We start from the raw sequence: 26,448 nt of genomic DNA, 5'->3' as shown, positions 1-26,448 counted from the left end.
GTTCTTCTTCCAGCAAACATCTTACTGTGTGGGTGCTTGCACAGACTGTCAGGGCATGATCCTGGTGGAGGACCCAGCTCTGCATGGTCTACAGGAGTCATTACAGAGCCTTCAGAGCCAAGTTTACACGTCAGCCTTGTTTCCTCCTTCAAATACTCAGTATCGCCTTCATGTTTGCATTCAGAGTTGAACAGTGGAAGTACTGAAGGACAAACCAGTGCATGGGTTACTCCGAATCCTGTTCCTGCTCCCTGTTGCTCTTCTGGAGCAAGGCATGCCAGGGAAATACAAATTCTGGCTGTGGCTCTGTTGGTATGCATTTTGCCAATGTACCCAGCAGAATGTTTATAATTCTTTTGCCTTTTCCTTTTCCTTTCTTTCTTTTTTTATTTTTTTTTCTTCCCTGTTTGTTTTGTTTTTGTTTTCCTAAGGTTGCTCTGCCTGCATATATGGTAAACACATCCATAGAAACAGTTTTATGAAAATGCAAAAATTCAGATCATTTGCCTGGCTGTTCATGCTTGGAGTAGCACCCTGGGTTTGGGCTTAAAAATAACCTTTAAATTTCATTTAATAACTGCTATCAAAATCCTGTCTGAATCTTAATGCTTTTTTTTTTTTTTTTTTTTTCTTCTTCTTCTTCCTGCTTTCTACACCCCTCCAGTCTGAGGGAGGAATGACAAAATATTGTCATTACGTGTCCTTCATGTTTCTGCACAGCTCTTTGTAATTTAGCTGGAATTTGACTCAGCCATTTGAAAGAACAAATCCTCACACCTTGTAGTCCACAGCTCATTTCTCAGAGAAGGAAAGAAAAATTACTGGCACCACACGAAAGCTTCTGTATTTTGCTTTCCATGTATATTTTCCTGCTGTGCTCTGTGGCTTTTCAAAACTACTAGACTCACCCAACAAACACAAAACCTTTATTTATTTATTTATTTTTCCTCCAAAAAGGAACGATGCTGATGCTCCTTATCCATGGTTACTGCAAATGGAGATATGGGTTAAAGTCCCTCTTGTTTCAAGTTTAGCTCTTAGGGGCTATTAGGAAGAGAATAAAATTAGTCCGAAAGTATGAGTATTCTTGCCCATAAATTCTATCCTCCTCCAGCAATGAAGTACTGAGCAGCTGTCAGATGTTCATTGTATAGTAAGAAGCTTCCCAAAGAGCTTTCTTCTATCAGTGTGTCCACTCTCCTTGAAGCTCTGTGAGGCTTTTAGCATCCTCAGCATCCCAGTGCAGGACTGTGCCCCAAGTGCAGGACCTCCGCCTGGGCTCTGCTGCGCTCGGTGGTGTCACAGAGCTGGCAGTGACCTCACAGTCTCACTCCTGCCCTTATCCCCAGTGACAGCAGCCACCGAGGCCAGTGTCGCACGGAGAGGCATCTCCCGAGGATGGCACAGACGCTCGTCTCTGGTCCCAGCATGCTGGATGTCCTGGGGCTGGCGCTGCACGGCTGCCTCTGCCTCGGCCCCGGCTTCGTCCTGCTCCTGGTGGCCTGGGCCACCCTGCGCTGCTGCCGCAGCACCTCGGGCAAACGGCACCAGGTAGGAGGGAGGCTCCAGGCCAGCCCTGCTCAGGAAGCCTGGCAGGGCAGGGACGGGACACGAAGCCTCTCGGTGGGCTCAGACGGGGCCAGGCTCACTGGGGGGCTGCTCTCTGCCAGCAGGGCTGTGCCGAGAGCCGAGGCAGGGGAAGGCGCGGGAAGGCGGACGACTCAGGTAGAGCTCTCCTTGGCCCTGGCGCTGGCTCCTGCAGGCACTGGGGTCCCCTAGGGCCCCGCTGCTGCCGAGCCGGGGGCAGCCGGGCCCCACCACGGAAGCCAGCTGGCCACTGGCCCAGGCACAGGGCCCGTCCCCGCAGACGCTTGCTCAGGGCGCTCCGCGTCCCCTGTCTCTTGCAGATGCTGAGGCGCCGCACAGCTGCAGGAGCAGCCTGCTCTGGGTGGGCGGCAGAGCCCTGGGCACGCTGCTGTGCTACGACCTGGGCTGCGGGCGCTGCAGCCAGGCTGTCAGGGAGAGGCAGCAGCGGCTCCTTGCCAGGCAGGCGAGACCCTCCTGCTGTCCATACTCCTCCTCCTCTCGGGACTCCAGCGACTGCTGCCGGCACGGGGCCACGGCCAGCTCATTGCGCCCAGCCAAGAGAACATCCCTCAGGTCCTGGTGGCAGCCAGTGCTGCGGAGGAGGAAGCAGAGGAGACTCTTTCCCCAGCACACAGCGCTGAACACCCAGGGGGCAGCCACACCTCCCCGCCGTGCTGGGCCTCCCAGACAGGCCGAGGAGCTCGTCGAGATGGCTCCTGTGCGCCACGAGGCCGGCTTGCCCCCCACCACAGGCTCTGACGCAGCTCACAAGGATGGCAGCCTGCCCGCTGGTGCAGATCCTTGTCCCGTGGCAAGGCTGGAGCAAGGACTGGGCTTCTGGAAGCTCCTGCGGATGCACACGCTGAGGAAGTCCATCGAGACCAAGCTGGGAGCTCTCCCCGCCATGGTGCAGCAGTCCCACAGGAGGTACACGTACAGGGTGGCACGCTGCACGGCTCCCACGCTGCTGCCCTCCCGTCCTGCCCCCTCCTACTTCTGTTCACCGGAGGCCCTGTTCCTGCATGAGGATGTGCGGGAGTTCCTGGAGATGCACATCCGAGAGAAGAAGCTGCGCCACCACTGGGGCTTGCCTGCAGGGTCGCTGGCAGAGCCCCAGGCACTGCCATCAGCCCCCTAAGAGCAGCGTGCCGCGCTCCACGTTCAGCACTGCCCTCGAGACTCAGGGTTGGGCACCAGGAAAGCGGGTGTCCGATGGAAAACATCCCCTGCTGCTGTACTGCGAGAGAACGTGGCGGCCTCCCCATCACTGACTCCTCCTACCCTTGCTCAATCCATTTCCTACTCATGTTCAATCCATTAAACCCATTTGTATTAAAACTCCCCCTCTCCAGGGCTGCGGGATGAAGAACATGGCACCCCTATGATTCTATAATTCAATGATACTGAAGAGAATTGGCCCCTGTACTGAGCCCTGGGGGACACCTCTATTCACTGGCCTCCAACTGGATTTATCTCCATTTATCCCGGATGGTAATGGATCAGTAGCTTTCTATTTCTTTGCCATCCAGCTCCCAAGTGCTCAAACAGGAGTTGAAACCCATGCTGTGCAGGAGTTATAGGAGAGCAGGCAAAGTCTTGGAGAGGGAGCCACAGAAATGTCTTGGAACAGCTGGCAAGGGGAAAAGAATAGCTCTGTTGGTGCATGGCTATAAAAAGGTTTATGTGCTGTACCCTGAAGGATAAAATTGACTCCATTACAGTCAAGTGCCTTGCTACCTTCAGCTGTGTGCAGACACTTCTGATCCACAAGGAAATTGCTTCAGTGCCTTTTGCTGTGCCCTCTTAGCTGAGCTATGCAACAAATGTGCTCTCCACAGTGACACTTACCCTGCACCCGCTGGTTGAGGTGGGCTCAGGAATAACTGTCCAAACCCTCCATGTTAAATGAGGTAAAAAGTGATGCAAGTGCGGCTGCCTCCTGCAGTCACCCCAGCCCTGGACTACTCCTGTGCCAGGGGACCCAGGATCTCTGTGCAGGCTCGGGAATGCAGCTGCTTCTTTCCCCTCTGCAAATTCAGCTGGTGGCAAAGCTGAGCACCTGTTCCAGAGACACAGAAAGAAATAGGACATGGACACGACCGGTCACACAGGCTGCCCCAGCCAAGGACTGCCTTCAACAGCACTCATATAAAACACAGAAACAGACAGCCGAGACCCCTTCCTCCTCTCCGGCTGGTAGAGATAGAAGTTCACTAGTGAAGGCACACACACAGGCCTCTCTAGGTTCACAGGCACATACACGTTCACAGATCCTTCGAGTCCCTGGCATGACCTGTCTGCTCAGCACCCCTGCCTGGATCCCACGAGTGGCATGGCCCCTCCGTCCATCCAGCACCCCCAGTGGATCCCTCAAGTACCAGTGCAGGCTCTCTGTCCACTCAGCTCTCCTGCCCAGATCCCTGGACCTCTTACTTGCTTCATGGGTCACCTACTCACTGGCCAGTCCAGTTGAAGTTTGCTGCAAATGCATGCACACACACACATAAATACCTGCACAGAGGGGAGTCAGCAACCCTGGGGGTATTTAGGAAAAGTTGGACGCGGTGCTTAGGATGTGGCTTAGTGGGTAATATTGGTGGTAGGGGCATGGTTGGACCAGATGATCCTGGAGGTCTTTTCCAACCTTAATGATTCTAGGATTCTATGATATTCCCTATCGTAAACTCATATGCTATTTTTTCCCTGTACGGGCAGAGCCCATCATGGAGTCCAGTGGGCAATAGAGAATGAATTTTTAATTTTCATTTTCCAGCAGCAACCCCAGCAAGTGAATCTGACATTTAAAGCAACTACTGAGATTACATTACCAAGATTACATTTAATATGGATGGCCAAATCCTTCAAACAAAATCAATGTTCTTTTACTTAATAATACCCTCGCCACATCTTAATGAAGGCTCCTCCAGCACAAGACTCTATTTTTCTGCAGTCATTTCTTCCCGTGACATCGCTGACTGCATCAGATGGTGCATAATTGCTGTTTTCCTCCATTTCAATTGGATTTTATGAATTCCCATCCTTGATTTGTCAATTGCAGGATCAATTAATCAAGGGGTTCTTAGCAGAGAAACGTTTTTACTACTGAGAAGGAAGAGGAATTAATTTAAATTCTGCATCTTCCTGCAGTATCCAACACACTTTATTCAGTCTCTCCACCAGGCATGGACAGGAGGACAATGAGGGACCTACAGACCAGCACTTTGCCACCTGGGTTAACACACACCACCCATCCCAGTAGACTCATTTAATTAGCAGTGCCTGAAAAAAATTAGGCATGTGCTAAACCTTTGTGCCATCACAGAGCCTGGTGTAAACCTTTTCTGAAAGCTGGGGGGAAAATGTTAATTTATGTATCAGATGGCACATGTCACTGGGTGAAGTATCCCCTGGTGGGGTACATGCAGCATCCTTGTCAAGCTGAGATTTTGCTGCAGCATGGGTCCTGCTTCCTCAGAGGTGAGGAGCATCTGAGCTAACATCCCAGACAAAGCCAGTGCCAGGAAGGCCATTTGTGCAGCCTGAACTTGTCCCTCTAAGCTCCAGGACACGTCCTCCTAGAACCCAGTCATATTTTTAGGTTCTTCTCCCTGCTGATTCATTAGTAGGGCTGATGTTCTCCAAAATGCTGGACATCCAACCCTCAAACCGTGCACTCAACGCACTTCTGATAAATACAGACCACTTCAATTAGATAAATTGCTCTAATAGGCATTATCTGTCCTTGCTGTGCACACACAGGCCACCCGGAACTGAGACGCGTCTGCCAAGGGTATGAATGGCTGCCTTGCTGTTTGTTTTATTTTAGCCATCTTCTGTTCTCACTGGCTTCCTTCTACATAGGCTTAATCAATTACTTGGGGAGGTTCAGTAGCCCTGGCAGGACTCCAGTTTTGGCACAACCTATCCACACTGCTGCCAGGAGAAGGAAAGGTGGAGCAGCTCGCACGGGAGCCAGGGATGCAGAACATCTTTTCCTCTTCAGGGCTTCCTGGACTCTTAAAGCTGAGTCTCCAGCATCTCTGACTAGCTCCACACATTTGTTTTGGGAAGTTTTAGTTAATTAGCTTTTAAAATACACCTGAAATTGGGACTCAGCTGCAATTAGTAGATAAGAAGCAGAAAGGTGAGGAAGGTTTGGTGCTTGAGTGTTGTCATGCCCCTTCTCACTGCTGACATCTGAGATGTTGCCTGTATGAAGGCTTTTAGCAATACTGACCTGGCAGTGAATACAAATAAGGCCAGCTGGGATTTGGAGAGGCCTAGCTAAAACCTGAGTTTGTTTCTTGATTGTATGTCAGAGCATTTGGCCAGTCAGGAGGAAGCAAAGGGCTTCACAGCCAGGTTTACCATGGTTTACCACTGGAAAAGGAATGTGGTTTTGTTAAGAAAAGGTACCTGGTTTTGTTAATAGAGCAATGAGAGCACCTAATTGCATGTTGTATCAATACAGAAAGCCTAAAACATTCAGGAACTTGGTAACAGCAAGGCTTAAATGGAGCTGGGCTGTGTTCTTACAAGATTCATGCCTGATAACTTTACGACTCCGATGCTACTATAAGTAGCAAATCTGTAAGTGGCAAAATGCAGAATAATCATTAAATAAAGCATTCAAAATACAGTATGAATGATTATGAATGATAATTAATAGACATAACAAATGCCTATATAAGTGATGTGTTTGCATGGTGATTTTTAGCCCATGGCCTCTGGGTCCTTGTGGCATGTGCAGCAAGAGCCCGATGAAGAGGACTGGGGAAGCTCTGTCTCACGTTGGTGGGTTTGTCCTGACGTCTCTCCTTGAGAAGTGTTCAGGGATCTGCTAGGCATAAACCAACGAAAGCCTCGGGGGGACAGAGTCATGCTTGCACATACCATTTAAAAGAGGAGGAGCTGTTTCCATCACATGCACTCACTGCACACGGTTTCTTCAGCATTACTCAGCCAGGCTGGCCGTGAGCGGCATACTGATGGCACAGAGGTCTATTGAGGTGGCTCGAGGGACATTTATGACAAGAACTGCTCCACTTGTATTTGTTGTTCCTACCGTGCAAGCACACAGAACGTCCTGTTATAACTTTAACAGCTTTTATGTAACGGCTCAGAATAATGAAGCTAATTAAAGCTGAAGTATTTAACCTTTATTCCTATCTTTACCTACCAGTCAATGATCTGATCTCTTCTGGCTGCCTGCATCCCTTGCTGGCAGCTTCACGCACTAGAAGGGGGATGAGGGATGGTCCCATAACTAAAAAAACAGCTCTGCTTTTGCTTCTGGACCAACCATCTCCTGCCAGACTGTGGCCTGCCACCAGGCAGAGAAAAAAAAGGACAAGTGTGACCAAACAGAAGGGCATGCTGCTCTTGAGGAGCTGGAGCCCCTCTGATCCTCAGAGGCTCGGCAGAGTACTGTGGTGTCCCACCGCCAGTGGAAATTTGTGCTCCATCTACAGGACCACAGGTCCAGGGTCTGCCAGAGCCTGCAGTGGGAGAAAGCTGAGCCCTGCTGCTCCTTGTCTCGCTCCCTCCTCCCTCTGAGCCCTAAATGATGCAAAAGGCTTGGTAAGGATTTTTCTTCTGTGAAGACTCAGCAGGAAGCAGCTAATGCAACCTCTCCTGCTCATCCCCAGTGCTCACATCCAATGGATAAGAAAACCACAGGCTCCCTCCTCATTAATCCCTATTTACGTGCTCTCTCACTAACATAGCACTTTCTGTCATTAGCAGCGCAAAGCCGCGAGACCGCCTTTAAGCTTCACACCACGTGAAGAGGCAGGCCTAGCTTGCTGTAACCTTGCAGACCTACCTCAGTGACAAGTACCTCAGCAGCTCCCGAGAAACACAGCTCTCACCCTTCCACACCAGTTTCCAGACAACGGAGAGAGAAATCAATGAGCCTGCAAAGTTATATAAAAAAACAGGTCCTATAAGGAAGTAAACCTTGCTACAGACCATTGTTTGTGTCAGTAATTACAGTGGTAATAAAAGGATATACCTCAAGCTGAAGAATGATCTCCATATCGACACCTAACACTCCTTTTCAAGCCACAGCTAATTCTGGCTAAGAAGCAAAACAAGGTAAATACTGAGCTACACTTCCTATACAAAGTTTTCCACATTGTTTTACAGGGACAGGCTACAAGAACGTGTATAATTGTCTCTTTCCAACTTGTTATGAACAGTAGGGAAATGTGTCACCTCAACAGCTACAAACCATCAGTCAATTACCTGAAGGGACACCAGTCTACCCAAATCAGACACCCATCTGAGCGAAGACAAGGTTTGTTCCTTATGGATGTGTGCAGTTTATGTCACACGCTGAAATGAAAACAGTAAAATTAAACACATGCAATGCTTCAGGTCTTTATTGTGGCTGTAGAGTAATTGATACATGGTTAAAATATCCTAATATAATCACTGGATTTTGAAAACTAAGTTTTTCTGTAGGTTTGTAGTGTCCTGGTGTTTTCATTCCTATGACGTCCGTATAAAAGCAAGTTATAAAAACACTGATCTTTTTAAACAACGGAGATTGATTCAATGCACAAAACTAGGAACCATGTTTTGTATGATCATGACAAGAACTCACAGAGCAGCCTGGGGCCTTGCGGCATTGAACATAAGAGAAATATCTTGGTCTGATGTTCTCTTACCCAGATGAGTTTAAGGACACATACAGAGGACAGGATTGTAATCTTTCAGTTCTGAGCAAAGAGAAAGAAACCCACAGTGCTAATAAGGAAACATTCGACTGAACAAAGAAAGAGTATCTTCAAAAGCAAGAAAAACATGCCATTTCCCTCAAATAACATAAGGAAGACCTGGCAGAGATGAAGGTGCTGTAGCAGGAGTAGTCACTGCTGAACAGTGTGGCTACTGAGACTACAATAGGACATAAGCCATGACAAACCATGCTAAAAAGTAAGACAAATCTTGGTGGCAAAATGCTGTCCACCAAAGATAGGTGTGTTTGATTCCTGGTGTACTAGCACCTTTAATCTAACAGCATTGAAAATACTTTAAAATAATTTACCCAGCACGTCTTAATAAGTGTAGTTCAAATAAGGAAACAGTGAATAAGAACAAGATATTCTACCCAAAATCTGCATATTAAAACCTTTTGAGTAAAAGCTACATTTTGACCAAAGAGGAAAAAAACATTCAAAGATCTCTCACAGCTCTTCAATCACTTTTTAAACATTTTTTTGTCTTGCATTTCTAATTAAATTGGAAAATGATACATATAATTTGAAAATTTACATCTGTCTCAAAGTCAACACCCTTCCTTGCGAGAAGAGGATTTCTCATGTGCTGCCCTGCTTTATGGAGTCAGGCAGTGCAAATGTGGCATTTGCAGCTCACAAGAAGTTATTTCTGTTCAATCTGAATTGCAGAATTGCAGGATGTTTACCACATTACAGTAGGTTATATATTTGGCTCTGGCTGGACAGAAAATCCCTTTTAAGGGATTTTATTTCATTTATTTTATTTAATTTTCAGAGTCCAACTCTAATCAAACACATAAAAATATACTAGAAGTCTTTCAGCTCTATGACTAAGACTCATGCTGAAGTTTCTCATACATTTTATGACATCACAAAGTTCTCTGAATGACTGAAAAAAAGTGTAATTGGTACTTATGTCACCATCATGTAACCTACCCTCTGAAATAATTCCTGAAGACTAGATTCCTTAGGCTATTGGAGCAGTCTGGCCACGTTTACATGCGGTGTGAAAGCACAACCACAGCTCAGGACAAAATAAAAGCCTTTTAGATCTCCTTTGCATTAACTATAAACGAAGTTCTTCAATTTTCTCTTGCAATGACAGTACCTGGACATGTAGAGAACTGCACAAAACACAGCACAAAGCAAAAAAAAAAACACAAGCTATGCAGATTTAAGGTTTTGCCTAAATGTCTTTGATATCACAGGATTACATTAACAAATGTCATCATACTGCACAAGAACTGCAACAAAACACCAGTTATTAAGTTTTTAGGTACTCAAATATAAATATGAAAAAATCATTAAGAAATATAATCTTAAATATAAACCTACTTCCAATTATTTTTTTTTTTAAGAAAAAAGGGTTAAAAAATTAGAGTAAAATAGATAGCTTCAAGAACTTTCTGCATAATAAACAGTTATTAGCACGGATTAAAAAATACTTGTCGTCTTGCGAGGGACAGTTGAATCGAGGCTGGTGATTCATTACAAAAATGGCCTTTGATACAAACATATTAGCCAACATGTTAAGTGTTGTAATGTAGAAGAAAATAGGTGTGCCCACAGTACTACCCCAGTGCTTGAGATGGGCAGCACAGTACAAGATACACCTTGCACTCTGCACATTTACATTTCGGAGCAATGCAGCTCAACATACAGAGCCAGGCCAGTTGGGTTTAACTCAAAACTCAGGAAAGTTTTGCAGCAATACATGTGACCAGGTGGTCTAACATTTTTGAGGCTGAACAACAAACCTAATCTGAAGTGTCTCCTAAGTGCTGGCAATGTTTGTGCCTTTCACTGTGCGACCACAATCGTTACTCTTATTACATACAACAAGAAATAAATACACTTGCAAAATACGCTGCCAGAGTTTAAACCCCCAGGTTTTCTGAATGTCATGAACAAAGGGAAAGTTGGGGCCCAAAAAAACAATGTAAAATTGCAAGTGAATATGGAAAAGGAATGATATAATCAGACAATCAATGAAAATAGTGCAAAGGGAAGAGGTAACTCAATTTCTCTGTGCTGTGATAGCCTGAACCCTATCTCTTGTAGTACCTATATGGAGACAACTGTTGCATCAGATGCATTTCAGCAGGTCTTGCTGGCATGCACAGAAAAGACAATCTTCCTGCCCGGTATTTTGACAACTGTCCAGTGTTTAGACAATTGAAATGTCTAAGGAAGCAATGTGAAAACAGAACTAAACACTTCAAAGAAAAGATATCTTGGCTTCTGAAAGAAAAAAAAAAAAAAGAAAAGGTATTTGCAATTAGATAATGTCTACAATGAGACCTCTTTGAGAAAATATTTGCCAGCTACTCCGAGACAGACACTTATTTTTACCTCTACCAGAAGGAAAAAAAAACAAAAAAACAAACCACCAATAAAACAACATCAACAACCAAAAAAGCCCAGCTCCCCTATCTTGCAACTCTATATACCACAGTAGGACCAAGTCTCTCACAGCTAAGAAGGGAACCAAAGCAGTATGAAAAAACAATAAGAAATCAAAACCTATGTGCACAGGTCTGTTAAATACTGTTAAGACTTAAACGGAGGCAGAGCCAGCACTGTTTTCTGTACTAAAACACAATGCTGCAAGGCTTAAAAAAAACTTCTGGTTGACTGAGCCAGAGTAGGTGACTAGTGTGCTAGGTTCAGTAGTGTTTGGAAAAGCTCCGGTAAAAATATTTTATAGTAAGTTTGAATATTTGAAATAGCAAAAAAAAGGAAACAAAAATCCTCCTCCAACTTCTACTTACCATCAAACCATCGGTAGACTTAACAGCTTTTCAAATCTGGTGCTCACTTTCTAACGTGATTACACAGAAATCCTATCTCTTAGCCGGACAGTTTGGATTGGTATATGAAAGTTCAATGCATATCACAGTTACTAGCATCCTTTTGATTGTTTAATAATCCAGCAAAGTGTTTCTTAATTACAGCAGGATGCAGTTGCTAGCTGCTTGCAAGAGCAATGTTGAAATTAGATTGAGATAAAAACATTTTCACATGTAGCAATAACTAACGTTTTTCTTTCTTTTCACAGAACTAAGTGCAAATGTCTAACAGACAGTGATGATAGTAAAAGACAATTCTCATGCAAAAATTCTTCCCTGTTCATAGAATTTGCAGGATGTCTCAAAATCATCATCGAATTTTTACATCCTTCTCTACCCAAGAGTTAATTGTTTTTCATTTTTGTGTCGATAAATTTCTGTTGCTTTTTAAAATATTGATGACAAGCAAGTTCAATTAGCTCCAACCCACCAAATATTTTCTGCTGCACAACAAAAAAGACTACCATGGCCACAAAGTACCATCGTGCAAAGCGGTACAGGTACAGCAGTGCAAACATCCCCAGTGGGAACACTGTCCAATACAGAAGCGAGATGCACTTAACTGCAAAGACCCTGAGTTCAGATTTGCATGGTGGAATAACGCTTTGCCTTGTTTTGTCAAAGCACTTTCCACCTTCATAGAAGTGTCGGAGTCTCTCCTCTTTTTCTTCCCAACGCTTCTGGCACCAAAGCTGCAACTCCTCCTTAGAAGTGGGCACTGTCTCTATGGGGTATCTCTGGACATGGAAGTGAATCTCCTTTGGGAAGTTTCCATTCAAAAGGTGCTTCTCCGTCTGAGGAATGTTTTGGGGGTATGCCACAGTTATGTCATGGATAGCATCGAGGTTGTTACCTAGAAGAAAGATTTGGGGTAAAAGATCAATACAGATAATACAGCAACCAAAACACTCATCACTTCAAGGCACGATTGAAAACTGTCAAAATGGTGGCAGAAATCCCAAAGATGCATTAGCTACACAGGGTTTGTTTTATCTTCTGGAATTTGAAGGCTGAGAGGTCACAGGTTTCCCATCCATTACCTCTTCTGAATCCCAGCAAAAACTTTTTGGAACAAAATTATACTAATTTGTACAAACTAATGTACAACACAGTGAGTAAGAGGATAAAATCAAATTTGAAGGAGAGAAGATGCACATCTGATTTTGGAAAAAGAACAGAGCACGCAAGAGAAATCTGTTACAATCTTCCAAAATAGTCCATACCTGTGCTGCAAACTGAAATTACCTTTAACTAATCAAATATGAATAACAATGTTATATGCTGTAACAATGGCAAAAGAATGAGTTTGAAATTTGATCTGGAGCAAGCAGCACGCAGTCCTAATTTATGGATGATCTAAGAAGATATACCTGAAGCATACACAATGTAAATAACAGGAGTTCATTATATCTAGAGTTCCTTACAAAGGCTGAGGAAGCTCTCCGTAGCTCAGCCAGTTTGGCAGGGTGCTCCAGTTAACACCATTTTTTACAATTTGACAACCCAGTACTCTGACAGGGTGAGCTGTTGCCTACTGCATTCCAGATCTGGCAAACACTAAGTGTGGTATAAACAGTGGAAAAGCTGAGCTTTACGTAAACCTCATATTGTTAGCTGTTTCACCAGACTATATTGAACCATGTAAAAAGCAATTGTAGATTAGAAATTCAAGGGGATGCTGACGAAAAAACTCCACTCTTCATTACTGTGCCTTATCAAGCCAACAGTCTGAGAGCAGAGCATTATTGCCAAAGTAGGCTTTACAATCGCATCTTTGTACTAACCATTTTTACATGGATGCTCTTTCTACATACCCTTTTTACCCTTGGCCTTTGACCAGCCATTCTTTTTGGATTGTATAGAGAAAATTCTGCCAGTGTAAAACCGATCTAAAAATAGGTGCACGGTGCACTGGACATTACAGAGCAGCTAAGTTCTGCCAGCAGTAATTTATCTTGTCTTGCTGTTTCTATTTTGCTGGCTGTCTCAGGGCAAAATAGAATTGGAGACTAAATGCTGCCTACAGTTGCGATGTCGGAAGGCAAGTGCTGAGTCACCAGGACGGTATGGGGAGCACTGACTGACAGACAGGGTAATTACGCCAACCAGCTCTATCAATACCAGGCAATGGGTTGCCAGGAGATAGATGGTGATATAAAATCACACGGCAGCAAGTCCTAAGGAGTTAGACTGGAACTGCTGCAGGACAGCAAAACCCACCATTCCCCTGTGGCAGGGATGCCTCCGCTGTCATCTGCTCCCTTTGAGGACTGAGGGAATGACTCATGTTCTTGTACATAAAGCCTGAGTCCAGGTTATGACTGTATTGTGTGCTGATTAATAAGAATTGGGCTGTATCTGCAGAGGGGCTGCTGCAGGGACTTGAAAAGCCTTTGTAAATCAGAATTCTAGAAATTCTGCACCACGATAAGCTATACTAAGTGGTAGGAATTGTAGCTGATGAGCTATGTTGATGGATTTATTTTTTTTTAATGCAATAATAAATCTCTAATTATAACCACAACCCTGTGGCCGGTCTTCATTCTGCCAAGGATCCCTAAAGAACCTGCCCATCCTCTGCAGTGCTGGGTGACAAGGACAGAGCAAATCAGGTAACATTCACAATGGAGGTTTCTTAGTTAAATTACATTCCAGATGCAAAATTAAACCCAAATCATCAGGCAGGTACCCCAGCTACTCAGGACAAAAACACCAGTTTCAGTAGCTTTAGGTTCTTGTGACCTTCACTCTGTAGCAGAAGACCCATAAGCCCTTCACACCTATGAACAGTATGCTGTCCTACACTTTGCAGAAGCACCTTGGAAAAAGAAAGCTTACTGCTGCACTCAGGAATGGTTAACAAAATTTGTCTGTGGTTATTGTTACACAGCTATAAACACAAGGTAGATGATTAATACATGCTGCAATCTCTATTTTTGGATAACAGAACAGCTCAAAAGCACCGTTACTTTTCTTTGTAAGCATTCTGTGCTCCAGTCAAAGTTATTTATGCTTCAGGTATGTGGATACACAACATTACTTCAAGTAACCACAATGCACAGCTGGTCACTTCGGGCAGTGCACTTATATGTGGCATGGGAAGAATTTGCCAGGCTCGCAGCCAAAACAAACAGCATCAGAGAAAGGTAACTGCTCAAAAAAATGTTTCCAAGGAAAAACTAGGACATATTCTCTCGCTACACCAGCTATTCCATCAGGATTTTTGTTCGGTGTCGAGTTGCCAACCCATTAGAGGTGAGGATGCTGCAGCCCCCAGTTCCACAGACCAGCTGGGAGCAAGTGTGAGCACATACTCCCAGTAGGTATGCACACAGATAAGCAGGTACAATACAGACACAGGGACAGCCATGGATCAATGTGGGCAGGAAACATTACACTTAGGCAAACACAAATGGCCCCATCACATTCCCCTCTCCAGCTGACTGGGATAAAGGTCTGCCAGTGGAACTTAGGTACAAACATACATCCATAGGGATTCTCCCAGCAACTGGTCCTGGAGCCTTGGTCTCCCCAGGAGCTGGACACATGTGCCCCTTGGGCTGCAGCCCCTTCCTAGGGGCTGGTGCAGACCCATTGCACAGAAGCACACACGCTGCTGATCCCCCAGCAACTGACCTTAGACATTTGGGGTCAGCCAGTAGCTGGTCTTTGGTCCTCTCTTCTCCAGTCGCCTCAAGCAGAGAGAAACATACACACAAACTGGTCTCGGCTGACCCCGGAATCTATAGTACCCCCAGCTGGTGGCTTGGACCTTGTAATCCCTTTAGTAGCTAACTTGCGACCCATCTGATCTCCCCAGTACCCAACTCACAGCTGCTTCAATAACTGGTTCCTAAATATCCCATAAATCTTGCACAATCCCCAAATGCTCTTCTCTGCACCTCATAATGATTCCAAAAGCCCTGCAAGCAGCAACCCTCATCAGTCTGTAAGGTGATGGGCAGGAGCACCGTGATGAACGTCCACCCGTGCTCACAGCTGATGGCACTCCCATGACAGCCCTGGTTGGAACTGGGGCAGGGGCTCTGTTTCTCTGTCTGGGTTTTGGGGTTTCCCTGCCTGCTGTTGTGCCACTGCCCTTTGTGTGTGCACAGACAACCCTTTTATCTCACAACCCAACATTATAAAACCTTGCAACCAAGAGTCTCTTACTATGTTCAGAATAAAGATACCATAGATAGCCTGAAAATTACTTTTAATAGTGTGTGTTAAATAATACATCAGCACAATACTTCAGCTCTAGGGGAAAAAGTAGCCTGAATGTAAAGGCGGGATTAAACTATTTTAGGCTTTTTTTCAAATACATTTGCAGATTCAAAACTGCCAGAAGTGATGCTCTGTCCCAGATCACAGTCCCAAATATATGGATTGGTTGCACCAGGCTCATCCGCTGCACTACAAGGATTGCTCAAGCACGGCTCGTTCCTCAGTAATGAGTCACGCCAGTGGCAAGGACACTTCCTTGCTCATACCTGGGACTGAGCAATGCTGAGCAAGCTCCCTGTGAGACAAAAGGATCTATCTGCATAAGCACTGACTCGAGAGCCAAAATGATGACTCAGAACGGAAGCTCTTTAAAGTCAAAATGACCATCAGTGTGCCAAAAATAAGGATGAGTCCCAAGCAACTCCAGGTAATGAACTGCTCAGACTCTCAGCAGTCTGGAAAGTGAACAGGCAGATGAACCTCCCCAATATTAGCAGTGGTGGCTATGACCCTTTTTCATTCCCAGTGAGGGTCTCAGCAGCTGTAATTTGTCCTGCTTTACTTACTATTGACGTTACTTTAAACCATACAAGGATTATATGGTTTCTTCCCCTGCGTTGATCCAGTAGAGAAGATGCTATTCTAAATCAGTACCTCACAGAGTGATGAGTTGTTGAGCCAGAATGGGGATGTGGAGGTGCCTTCACAATAAAATATTCGTGATAACCTTAAAATAAACTGTTCTGTGAAGTCAGGCTAATACATAAGGGCCTTGGCCCTTCTACCTCCCCCCACAGTGTAACTACACCACCTTCCTCCTGCAAAGCAGCATAGCTACCCTTTCTTCACAACAACTCCAGATGCTTCATACATCTCAAGACTTAATAAAACATTGCCTGTAGCTCTTCCCATCCTTCCCTTAACATCCTCAACTCTGCACGCATTTCCTTAGGAAACCAGGCAGAAGGAGGCTCAGCATCTGTAAACAAACTGACCAACGACATAATCAAAGCAGAGATGGAAATGAGTACAACAAAACAAAACTGGCTGTGTTGCACAATATGTGATTATTTTATGTTAGCTTTGAGATGAAGATACGTTTTTGGACATAAAAAAAACAAAACAAAACAAAACAAAACACAAAACTGCTTACTAGGAAATATTACTTTGTTGGCTCCTGAGATTTGAATCACTTTTCTTTGAGAAAACTACATTCTGGAGTATCAGAAAGGAGCAGATTCAAGGATTTAACTGGATTTATTCAAGGAAAGTATCATCCTTGTGAAGATTTAAAGCTCCAGGCAGCCCTCCTTAAACCAGCAGTGTGAACCAGGGTTAATCTAAATCACTTTCAATTGAGTAGTTATTGGAAATCTTTTTTTGGCTAAGTATAGACATCACATAAGCAACCAAAAAAAGACACAATGATAATTCTGACCTTGATTAACAGAGAAGAGTGATCCTGCGTAACAGTTCTTTATCTAGCTATCCCTTTTTCCACTGTCACTGTGATACAAGGAGATACAGAGAGCTTTGCCCCTGCCAAGAAGGAGTTAAGGCAATAGCACCTCTTGTCCTTGAGGGTGGAAGCCTGGGAAAGGGACAGTGACAGGTTTTGTGATCATCAGCAGGGAAGAGCAGTGCTCTGTGTGCTGTGCATGCGAGTGGAGATCTACTAAGGACTGTCACAAGGCACCTCCGAGGTACAGAGACCAAGATAAGGTCATCCTTTTGTTAGAAGCTCAAATCTCTCTTGTAGCTCCCTGAATCTTTTCTAATATTTCAACTTACTTTTCCAAGTGTGGGTACTGGAACCAGAGAGAGTTTCCCAAAATGGCCTCATTAAATTCTTACACAGACACCTAACACTAATACTCCTACTTGGGGCTGATTTTTTAAGTCTTTTTGATGTCTCCAACGATTACATCCTTTCTTGAAGGTATAGTACTCTTTGAGAGCCAATGTTCACCCCTGCTTATTAAGCATTATAAAGTCCTTTGCTGTATCCTGGAAGGCAATGGAGTCAGTAAGCTACAGTGAGAATGCCAAGGACAACACCTGAGTAGGGTTTGAAGTGATTTGCAACAGAGCTGAGGCACAAACTCCTCCATGAACTATGGCTGAGCTGGGGAGCCACCTCCCATGGATACAAGAAGGCAAAGAAATGGCAATGGGGACCTGACAGATACCACTCCCCAGTTTTTAAGGAGTTTCTAACTGGAAAGGAGAATACTGCCTGGCACACGGTCCTTGAAGGACTGTTGATGCCTGGGTTGAGTCAGGGCATGCCAACAAGCTGTGGTAAAGTTTTTTTTACTCTTCCATATGGCAGAACCTGAAGTTCTCTCACCCGAGGCTAGCGTTTGCTAATCAGCTTTGTGTTTCCTTTCCATAAGTCAGAAGGGGGACTATGGTAAAGCAAACAATAATTTACCAAAATTTCTGTCTTTCTTTCTTTATCAGCATAATGTCACTGAACTTGTAGTGCCAAGATAATCTAATCAACTCAAATATCTCTCAGAGATTTAGCGATTCTTTGCAGCAACTATAAATGAATCTTACTGCAAAGGCAGGGTTAGATCTCGCTCCTTCCTACTTGAAGGGATGCTCTTTTCTTCAGTAGGCACATCTGTCAGCTCCCTTCCTCCTCTGCAAACCAGATCAGCAGTAATACAAGAAGGAAGGAGTGGTATAATTCAGTTATAATATGAGAACTCAGTACCATGGGAAGACTGGGAAAACTAAGAGCAGATCAAGAATTAAATTATCCCTATCTGCAAATTAAGATGTATCAAATGCTAAACTAATTCCTAGTGGATTTAAGAACACCCAGGCACATGAAGGAACGGTGTACAGGGGTGGTGACAGGGACCAATTTGACACAGTGGCTCTTTCTGCAAGGCTGTCAGATGGCAGTAGCCCTAAGGCTTCTCTCCCAGGCTCCAAGGGGTTACTTTCTGAATCGCAAAGCAAAAGCTGCTTGAGCTATAAATAAAATAGAAAATATGTGGAGAGGAGGGAGCAAAGGGATAAAAGGGTTGGAATAACAAGTTATTTTCAGTCACTAAGGATGACCAGGCATAACTGACTCACCACTCTTTACTCTATCATTCCTGAACTACATTTATCAAACCCAGATAACAAAAATGCTATATTTATTCCCCTACATGTATAGCTGCTCTCTCCCAGCTTCCCATACTTCATGTCTGTTCTACACACACATACGGAATTAGGTTTTCACAGGTATGTTACAAGTTTGGAAGGAGAAAAGGTCATTTTTAGGCTTATTATACACTATTACTTATTCGTACTGGAAATGGTATTTCTTGTAATAGACAGACACTTATGTACTGGTATGCAGCTCTACAACTCCACTGAACTTTAACATGAATTTCCTGGCAAACTGACAAGAAATTCAAATGAGAATCACAATTATGCTTGAAATAGAGATAATTTACTACACTGCAGTGAAATCCAAGACTACCTTGTCATAAGATGTCTTTGCAGAACGGCAAATTTACATAGATTAGAAAATGGCTGACCCTTCCCTTCCCTTCCCTTCCCTTCCCTTCCCTTCCCTTCCCTTCCCTTCCCTTCCCTTCCCTTCCCTTCCCTTCCCTTCCCTTCCCTTCCCTTCCCTTCCCTTCCCTTCCCTTCCCTTCCCTTCCCTTCCCTTCCCTTCCCTTCCCTTCCCTTCCCTTCCCTTCCCTTCCCTTCCCTTCCCTTCCCTGTTAAAGTAGTCACCAAAGTATTTCTGGAAAGCTAAATATCATGACAATTAAGCAAAAGTAAGGTATCAAATAACCTTAAAATAAATAAATAAAATTAAATAAATAAATGCATATACAAACAACTCAATCTTATTCTTATCTTTTAATATAACAGACTATCCACCTAATTCCTCTAACTTGATAGACATTTGAAATCCCTGGGAAAGAAGCAATCCATCCATTAACAAACTAAAACCGCATCCTTCTTAGAGGCAATCCAGTTCTGCTAGAACTCAGCTGTTGCATCTGGCATTTCCCCTGTCATTCCCAACTGGCCTCAACGAGTTAGCAGTCAAACAAAACACCCTGGAACAGTTTACACACACAACTGCCATCCCGGTGATGTTCGAAACAGCAGGATGTTACTGCTAGGTAAATAATGCAGCTGGCTTAAAACCTGCATTTTTAAAGATGTCAGGAACAGCAGTATGTGTGAACTGTCATGTAGCACAAAAGCATACATGTATGTTAGCTTTCAGCATCCTAATTAAAATACAGACGTTAAAGGGGCTACCCTTCCTCATCTCTCTGTTCATTCTGTAAGATGTTATTTATTTCCCAATTCTTCCAAAACCTTTGTTTATACTCTTTTCAAAAACATTTTTTAATAGTTTTGGGATTTGCTAGGATGGAGAGTAGGGATTCTCATAATTTTGTCAAATTGTTTTAGCTATAGACCATTAGATCCCAGATGATCTGCAGGCCAACTTTGCAGCTTGACTCTCGTCTTTTGTGAAGTCCCTAGAAAATCAGCAAGAGACAGAGCATGAGAAGCAGAGAAAAACAATTCACTTCAGAGGAAATAGAAGAAAACAGTTGCAGCAGCTCTTGCTCGGTAATCAACTGATCAAAGTGTATTGTATCTTCTCAGGAATGCCATGGAGTTGTCACTTTCTGTCAGACCCTTAGTTCATGTCAATGGCAGGATGGTACTATGAGTAGCATAACACCATCCAACTGAAATGCAATTGTAGCAGTAAGTAAATAAATTATGGCTGTTATAGAAAAAAAAAAAAAAAGATTTTGTTTGGCTTCTAGTGAATTAAATTAATTCACTTCTACGGCTGAGATAAAAGGTTCAGCTTAATTGCCTCCTCTTACTCATTTTTTCCCCCTTTTTAATGGCTACAAACAAGTAACCTGTTAATTCAGCACACTTTGCTATCTGTTCTCATCACTAACCAAAGTCAGCCGCTAGAGAGTACTCTTTAGCTGCTCAGTTACCTTCAACTGTTTTATAAACTTGCCCTCATCAAACTGTCATAGGGATCATCACTCATCTCTATGGCAGCATCCAGGAGCCCCAGGAAGAGCAATCTGGTATGGGCAGTAAACTTCAGTTCCAAACAGCGCTATGGGGAGGCTAGATGATGCACCCAGTACCATCATATTTGGGATACACAAGAAGAAACAGAAAACATGTTCAAACTTTAGAGAGATTCAGTATTACAAATATGGGCCATGCCAGTCCAAAATTCTTGATGAAAACACACCCTGCAACAAAAATAAAATATAAACTATATGTTGAAAAACACCTGCCAGCAGCCACCTCAAATATTTGGATTGAGCATTTCCACATAAATCTCGAGCCAATCTCTCACATTTCCTGCCTCCCTGGTATGTGCTATTGCCATTCTTGGTCACAGTGGCTTGTTTTGATTTCAGTGTACAAAGCAAAAGGAATGCAGAACAGCACCAGCAGTCTGACAAGAAGGTATAATGTCAGCACACAGAGAATTATTAGACTTACTCTCTCTGATCGATACATTTACAATGAAGCGACATTATCCATTTGCTCCACCTTGTTTTGAATCCAGGGCAAGGATTTTGCTCTGAAAAATACTTAACACAATACCATTCGAAGAACTTCTGCCAAGTGTGTCTGTTTTATTATCTGAATTCACAGCTGAGGTATATTTACACAGAAATAAGCTCATCTATATACCTCACTGAGTTAAATCAGTTTGGGGCTTGAGAGGCACTTGAGCTTCATTAACCAGCACAGCCCTCTTCTTGAGTTAAGTTCTTTAATGGAACTTAATTCTTTGAGATTCAACTCTAATACCACTAATTCCATTTCCATGTTTTTTTCCTCTGCTGTCTGACTACATAAAACGTAGAGCCCCCAACACAAAAGCATACAGCATTGCAAAAAACAGGCATGCAGACTCACGACTGTATGCACTGAGATATGAACTTGTTGTTCCTAATCCCCTGGTGCTAGAACAGTTTCCACCAGACCACAGTACACAAGTGGACAAACCTTATTAAATTTAATCAGCCCAGTACTTGGGGGAGCCATCTTAATCAGTAAGGCATTTAATGAAAAGCTGCAACTCCAATGAATACTCTTTAATTACTACTGACTAATATTTATCCACAAAGAGGAATTTGTTTCAGGATTAGTCTGAGGACCTGGAAGAAGCCAAAGACATCAATTTAATAATGGAATGCCTAATTAAAGTATAATGGAAACCTAATTGTGATACACTGCTTTTATAGCGCACGATTTATTTAGAACAATTGCTTTTCACTGGGCTCATCAGGGAAACTTAATCAAAACACAATAGTAAAAAAGAAAAAGGAAAAACAGAAACATTGGAACTTCCATGATGATTATAATCAGCTGATGAAAGATAGTGACATGCTTGTCAGATAAAGCACTGCCATCTCTTCAGAGGCTGTGGCTGAAAAATTTCAAAGGCTAATGATGATACAGTTCTCTCCCTCCTTAACAACATGGGATCAGACCCAAACCCTACTGCAGCTACTTCGTGGAGCTACTCTGGTGGAAAGGAGCCATAAAGTTGAAGGCTCTCAGGGATTCTCCTCAGAGAAACCTCGTGTAACACATGCAGCTTCCCAGCTACTGGTGAAGTATGTATATCCTGCTGTATTTTATTCCTTTTGTTGGTGAAGCAACAGGAAAAAAAGCAGAATGGAAAGGAGCTGCTCCTGCTGCTTCTCCACCCTGCAGTGCCCCGCAGAAAACAAGCACAGGGAGCTCCAGGAGCAGAAAACCTTCCTCCACTGGTGGCTGCTGGAAATGCAGATCCCTTGGCTTTGGCTCAGTGTTGTGATGTGAGAACGGTTTTACCAACAGAAGCTGTCATGACTGTCATGGAAAAGAAAAAGGGATGGTAGGATCTGTGAAAACACAGCGCTGTGGCTTTGTAGATGAACGACAGATTGTGGTCATTTTAAATGCACAGCAGCAAAACAGCCCTGTCTCTAGAAATAGCAAGATTTGTTTATGGTTTTCTTCCAACTACCGCTGTTCATAGGGATGGTTAGAAAAATTATACCAAGGTCAATTCTTTTAATGAAAATGAGCAAAGACTGCTGAGTGCCTAAACGGTCATTCCTAAACCTAGGTGTAAGCTGAATCCTGAACATCCATCTTTTTGTACTTCCACAGGTGTGATGCTGTCAGTCGGCCAGCCTGAGAAGTGACGAGTGAATTCTTCAGGCACAGCAGAAGAGTAGGATGTGGGGCCAGTGGTTCATCTTCAGACATAGTCTCAGTATTGCAATGGTGAGGTTGAGAGAGACCACTCATCTCGGTATAGAGTGGCTCAATATTGAGCCAAACTCAACTTACTCTGCTCATGTCAAAAAAAGAACAGACTGAGGCTCACAGTCTACATGTCCTACCTTCATGTTAAAGGCACAAGTTACAATGGTCCATTGCTTTTTAATACAGATCAGAAGGCAATCCCATGATGGTAAGTGAAGTCACAGATGAGATGTAAATCCCTGTTGTATACAGGCCCATTTGAGCAGAAGTCTAAAACTCATTTCCTGAAAATACCTGCTAGAAACTTCCGCCTCTGAACTCCAATGAACATTTAACTTGGATGGCACTGTGCACTAGAAAGCCCCGAAAGCAGTCATTACTAATGTTTTCAACATTGATTTTTGACACAAATATGAATATGTACATAACTAAATCACAAGGAATAGAATCAACTGAGGCAATTCAATTTAGGAACAGCTTACATTGGACTTTTCAAGAGCTGCAGAATGATAAACCACAAGTTGGTCTTTTTGCAAATAAATGATGGGGTGATGAAAAATCCGATGTACCTTGACTGAGGTCATAGACAATTTAGGTCTATGAAGCAGTGCTGGTAGAAACTGCACTTCTGTTTGTCCACCAGGACAAAAGAACTTCAGCTGCTTTGCTGTATTTTCTGAAATACAGAAAACGTACCCAATGGATGCTGAAACCCAAAGTCCACCACTCATCTCAGTATATTTTCTGCCCAAGTAATAGTGACAAAAACTATCTTCCACCAACTCTTCCATCTGCACTGCCTTTTGATAACATTAAAAACAAGAAAACAAACAAACAATAAGCAATTATAGCACGAATATCTTTGCAGCTACACATAGTGACCAAGGTAAAAAAAATACAAAAGAAAGAGTGAGATCTAGTATTTTTCTTCTCCCCATGCAATGTCAACCTACAGTCATAATTTCCTTAAGTGACGATGGTAACTTTAACTATGCTGTTTTACCCTCGGAGTGGCATTTCAAATGTCAAGGCTGACAAAACTCACTCAGCAAACCGAGAACTTCTGTTCAAACACCTATTTGAACACTCATGCTTCAGCGGGCTTCATAACAAAGTGAAAACTTCCTTTATTAGTTTAGAAAATATATCTTACGTCAAATCAAAACACAGTGTTAGAAGAGTAAACATGCTGTTGCAATAATAGACAATATCTCATGGAATTATAAAATGGAATCTTTTTCTAAATCAATATACAAACGTAGATGTTGTCGTAGTATCGTTTCACTCTCACCAACTACAGACATGAATGAATAATTCTACCCATAGAGTAAAATCCTGGCACATGTTGGCAATTTAAATTGACTAGTACAGTGAGTTATGGTGCTGTCTGTGATGAAATAACTTTATCAGTGGAAGCTCCAAGATGGAAATGAATTGGCTACTGTCCACTTGTCTTAGCTGACTTTCAAAAACTTCTCCCTTGATACTAAGAGTGACAAACTAGGTACGAAGGTGATTTTAGACTCATTGGTAAATCATTTCACCTGATCTGAAATGGAAAACTGATGGATGCCCAGAAAGCTAATTTTACTGTTTTCAAGTTTTTTATTTTAAGTTATTTTGGTAATTTCTCTGTTAGAACTACAAGGCATATCTTTATGTCCCTCCCTAAGCCATACACCGTCAAGAGAACTGGCAAAGATAGCCACAGTAGTAGTCTGATACAATTTTATTTACAGCAGACACGAGGCAGATATGAGGCCAAGTTAGTTACTGGGAACATCCTCCTGAGGCTAGCTGCAGGAAAACCTCACTGGAATTCTGAAAGGTAAAACTTCAGATTTGTCTAATACTTAGAAGAAACCCCTCCTTTATGTGCTGCACTGGGGCTTGATGGTCTTTGCCACCTCCAGTCAGGTTAACACCAGGCAGGGTATATATGTTATCCAGAGTCCTTCACAGGAAGGTCCTGGTGTCACCTGGCAGTGGGGGCATAGCAGGGTTTGTACAACGATGGAATAACAGTACATGCAAGGGTAGAGTGGGAAGACCTAGTGCTGAGCCCTGCCAGCAGTCCAGACCCAACTGCGTCATGAGAGCCACCCAGCTGAGCACACGATTCCTGATATGGGCAGCTCAATCTCCAGTGGGTCCTGAGAAGTCCCGACCCTGTACTTTCGTTTTAGCATCTGCAAAAGAAATATAAACTATAGCTATCAATAGACAGGAGTACTAAAATAGAATTTGTTTATGTAACACTCTGAAAAATGCATGATTACTCAGACACTTCTACAACAAGAAGGGTCATGAAAACTGATGAAAAGTCCATCACTTCATCCGGACAGAATCCTGAATGTTGACACTACAACTGATCTGGGCAGCTAATTCTGATTTACTATACCACCCTTTCTCTTCATGATCTGTTGTCTGCAATTGTAAGCCAGTAACAATACCTGTCTCACTTCTGAATACTGAAAAAGGGAAGAACAGAACAAACACCACTTAATGCATGATGCCCTGAATTCTTGATTCTTAAGCATACGTTCTCAAACGGCTGTTTTAAGAAAATATTTACTTTTTGGTTGTTATGGTGATCATCTTTTCACAGCAGTTTATAAAAACAGGAATGGCTAAAAATAAAAAATCCAAAGTAACCCAAGGAACTAAAAGGGGAATATGGCATGCAGATTTTTCTGGTTCGGAATAAATCTGCATATAGTATCTTGCAGCAGCACGTTTTACAAAGGGAATTAAAGCCATGAAATTAACATTTTAATGAAGTAGAGAGACCATTGACGTCAGGACTACTCACTGATTGCTGCTTCCAGGTGGCCTAATGAGATGAAAATGAAGTTTATATCTTTAGCTAGTCTGAGCCAGGCTTGTTTTGTGACTGTGATTGAATTTAAATGAGAAGATACTTCTGTGTGCAAACATGTCTAGCCTTAACAAATCTAGGCATAATAAATGCTTGATTTAAAATATTTCACGTGAAGAAAAGGAATTTCAGCCTTCTGCCACAATTCAAAATAAATGCAAAGCCAAAGTTTTATCACTAACTCCATAGCATGCCACCATTTTGTACTGGTTGCTCCAGGAATCCCCATATAAAATTTTCCATATATCCAGAAAACATTCTGGATTCTAAAGGTGAAGTAGGGTATCATAAATCCAAGGTAGCCTGTGGATAGTCCATACTGTGACTGTTTTGGCACCAGAGGCATGTTAGACATTCAGGTCAACTGATGGAAATGCAAGACCACCATATATTGTGAAAGACTCTTCAAAGCAACTGCAGCACATCATAAATTACATGTTTCTAAATGATGCCAAGAGTGCATTTTATTTTCAGCCTTCACTGTAAGTAGTGAATAGATATGCATAAATATTCATCATCTGGGAAGGGGCAACACACTGGGGGACGAGATGCTGGAGAGCAGCCCCACAAGAAAGGATCTGGGTGGTTTTGGTCGACAGCAAGCTGAACACGAGCCAGCAGTGTGTCTTGGCAGCCAGGAGGGCCAACCGTGCCCTGGGAGTGCATCAAGCATGGCATGGTTAGCTGCTCAAGGGAGCGATTGTCCTGCTCTACTCTGTGCTGGTGCGGCCTCACCTGGAGCACTGTGTACAGTTTTGGGCGTCACAGTGTTTGGAAGATATAAAACTCTTAAGAGAGTTTCCAAAGGAGATCAACAAAGATGGTAAAGGGTCTAGAGGGCAAGACGTATGAGGAGCAGCTGAAGTCACTTGGATTG

General features: G+C 43.3%; 1 protein-coding gene across 7 annotated transcripts in view; it reads right to left on the bottom strand.

Annotated features, from left to right (window-relative positions):
- Window positions 1-7,952: 7,952 nt before the first annotated feature.
- Window positions 7,953-26,448, bottom strand: part of LCLAT1 (lysocardiolipin acyltransferase 1) — a 91,179-nt gene continuing 72,683 nt past the window's right edge. For all 7 annotated transcript variants that reach the window (XM_068675889.1, XM_068675887.1, XM_068675888.1 and 4 more), the window contains one exon: window positions 7,953-12,032. In XM_068675889.1, the coding sequence (XP_068531990.1) occupies window positions 11,524-12,032 (509 nt within the window). In that variant the 3' untranslated portion in view covers window positions 7,953-11,523. The remainder of the gene's footprint in view (window positions 12,033-26,448) is intronic.

This window comes from Anas acuta, chromosome 3 (assembly GCF_963932015.1).
Source record: "Anas acuta chromosome 3, bAnaAcu1.1, whole genome shotgun sequence".
Classification (NCBI taxonomy): Eukaryota; Metazoa; Chordata; class Aves; order Anseriformes; family Anatidae; genus Anas; species Anas acuta.
Note: the sequence above shows the minus strand (reverse complement) of the source record. Positions and strands in the feature narration are given on the sequence as shown.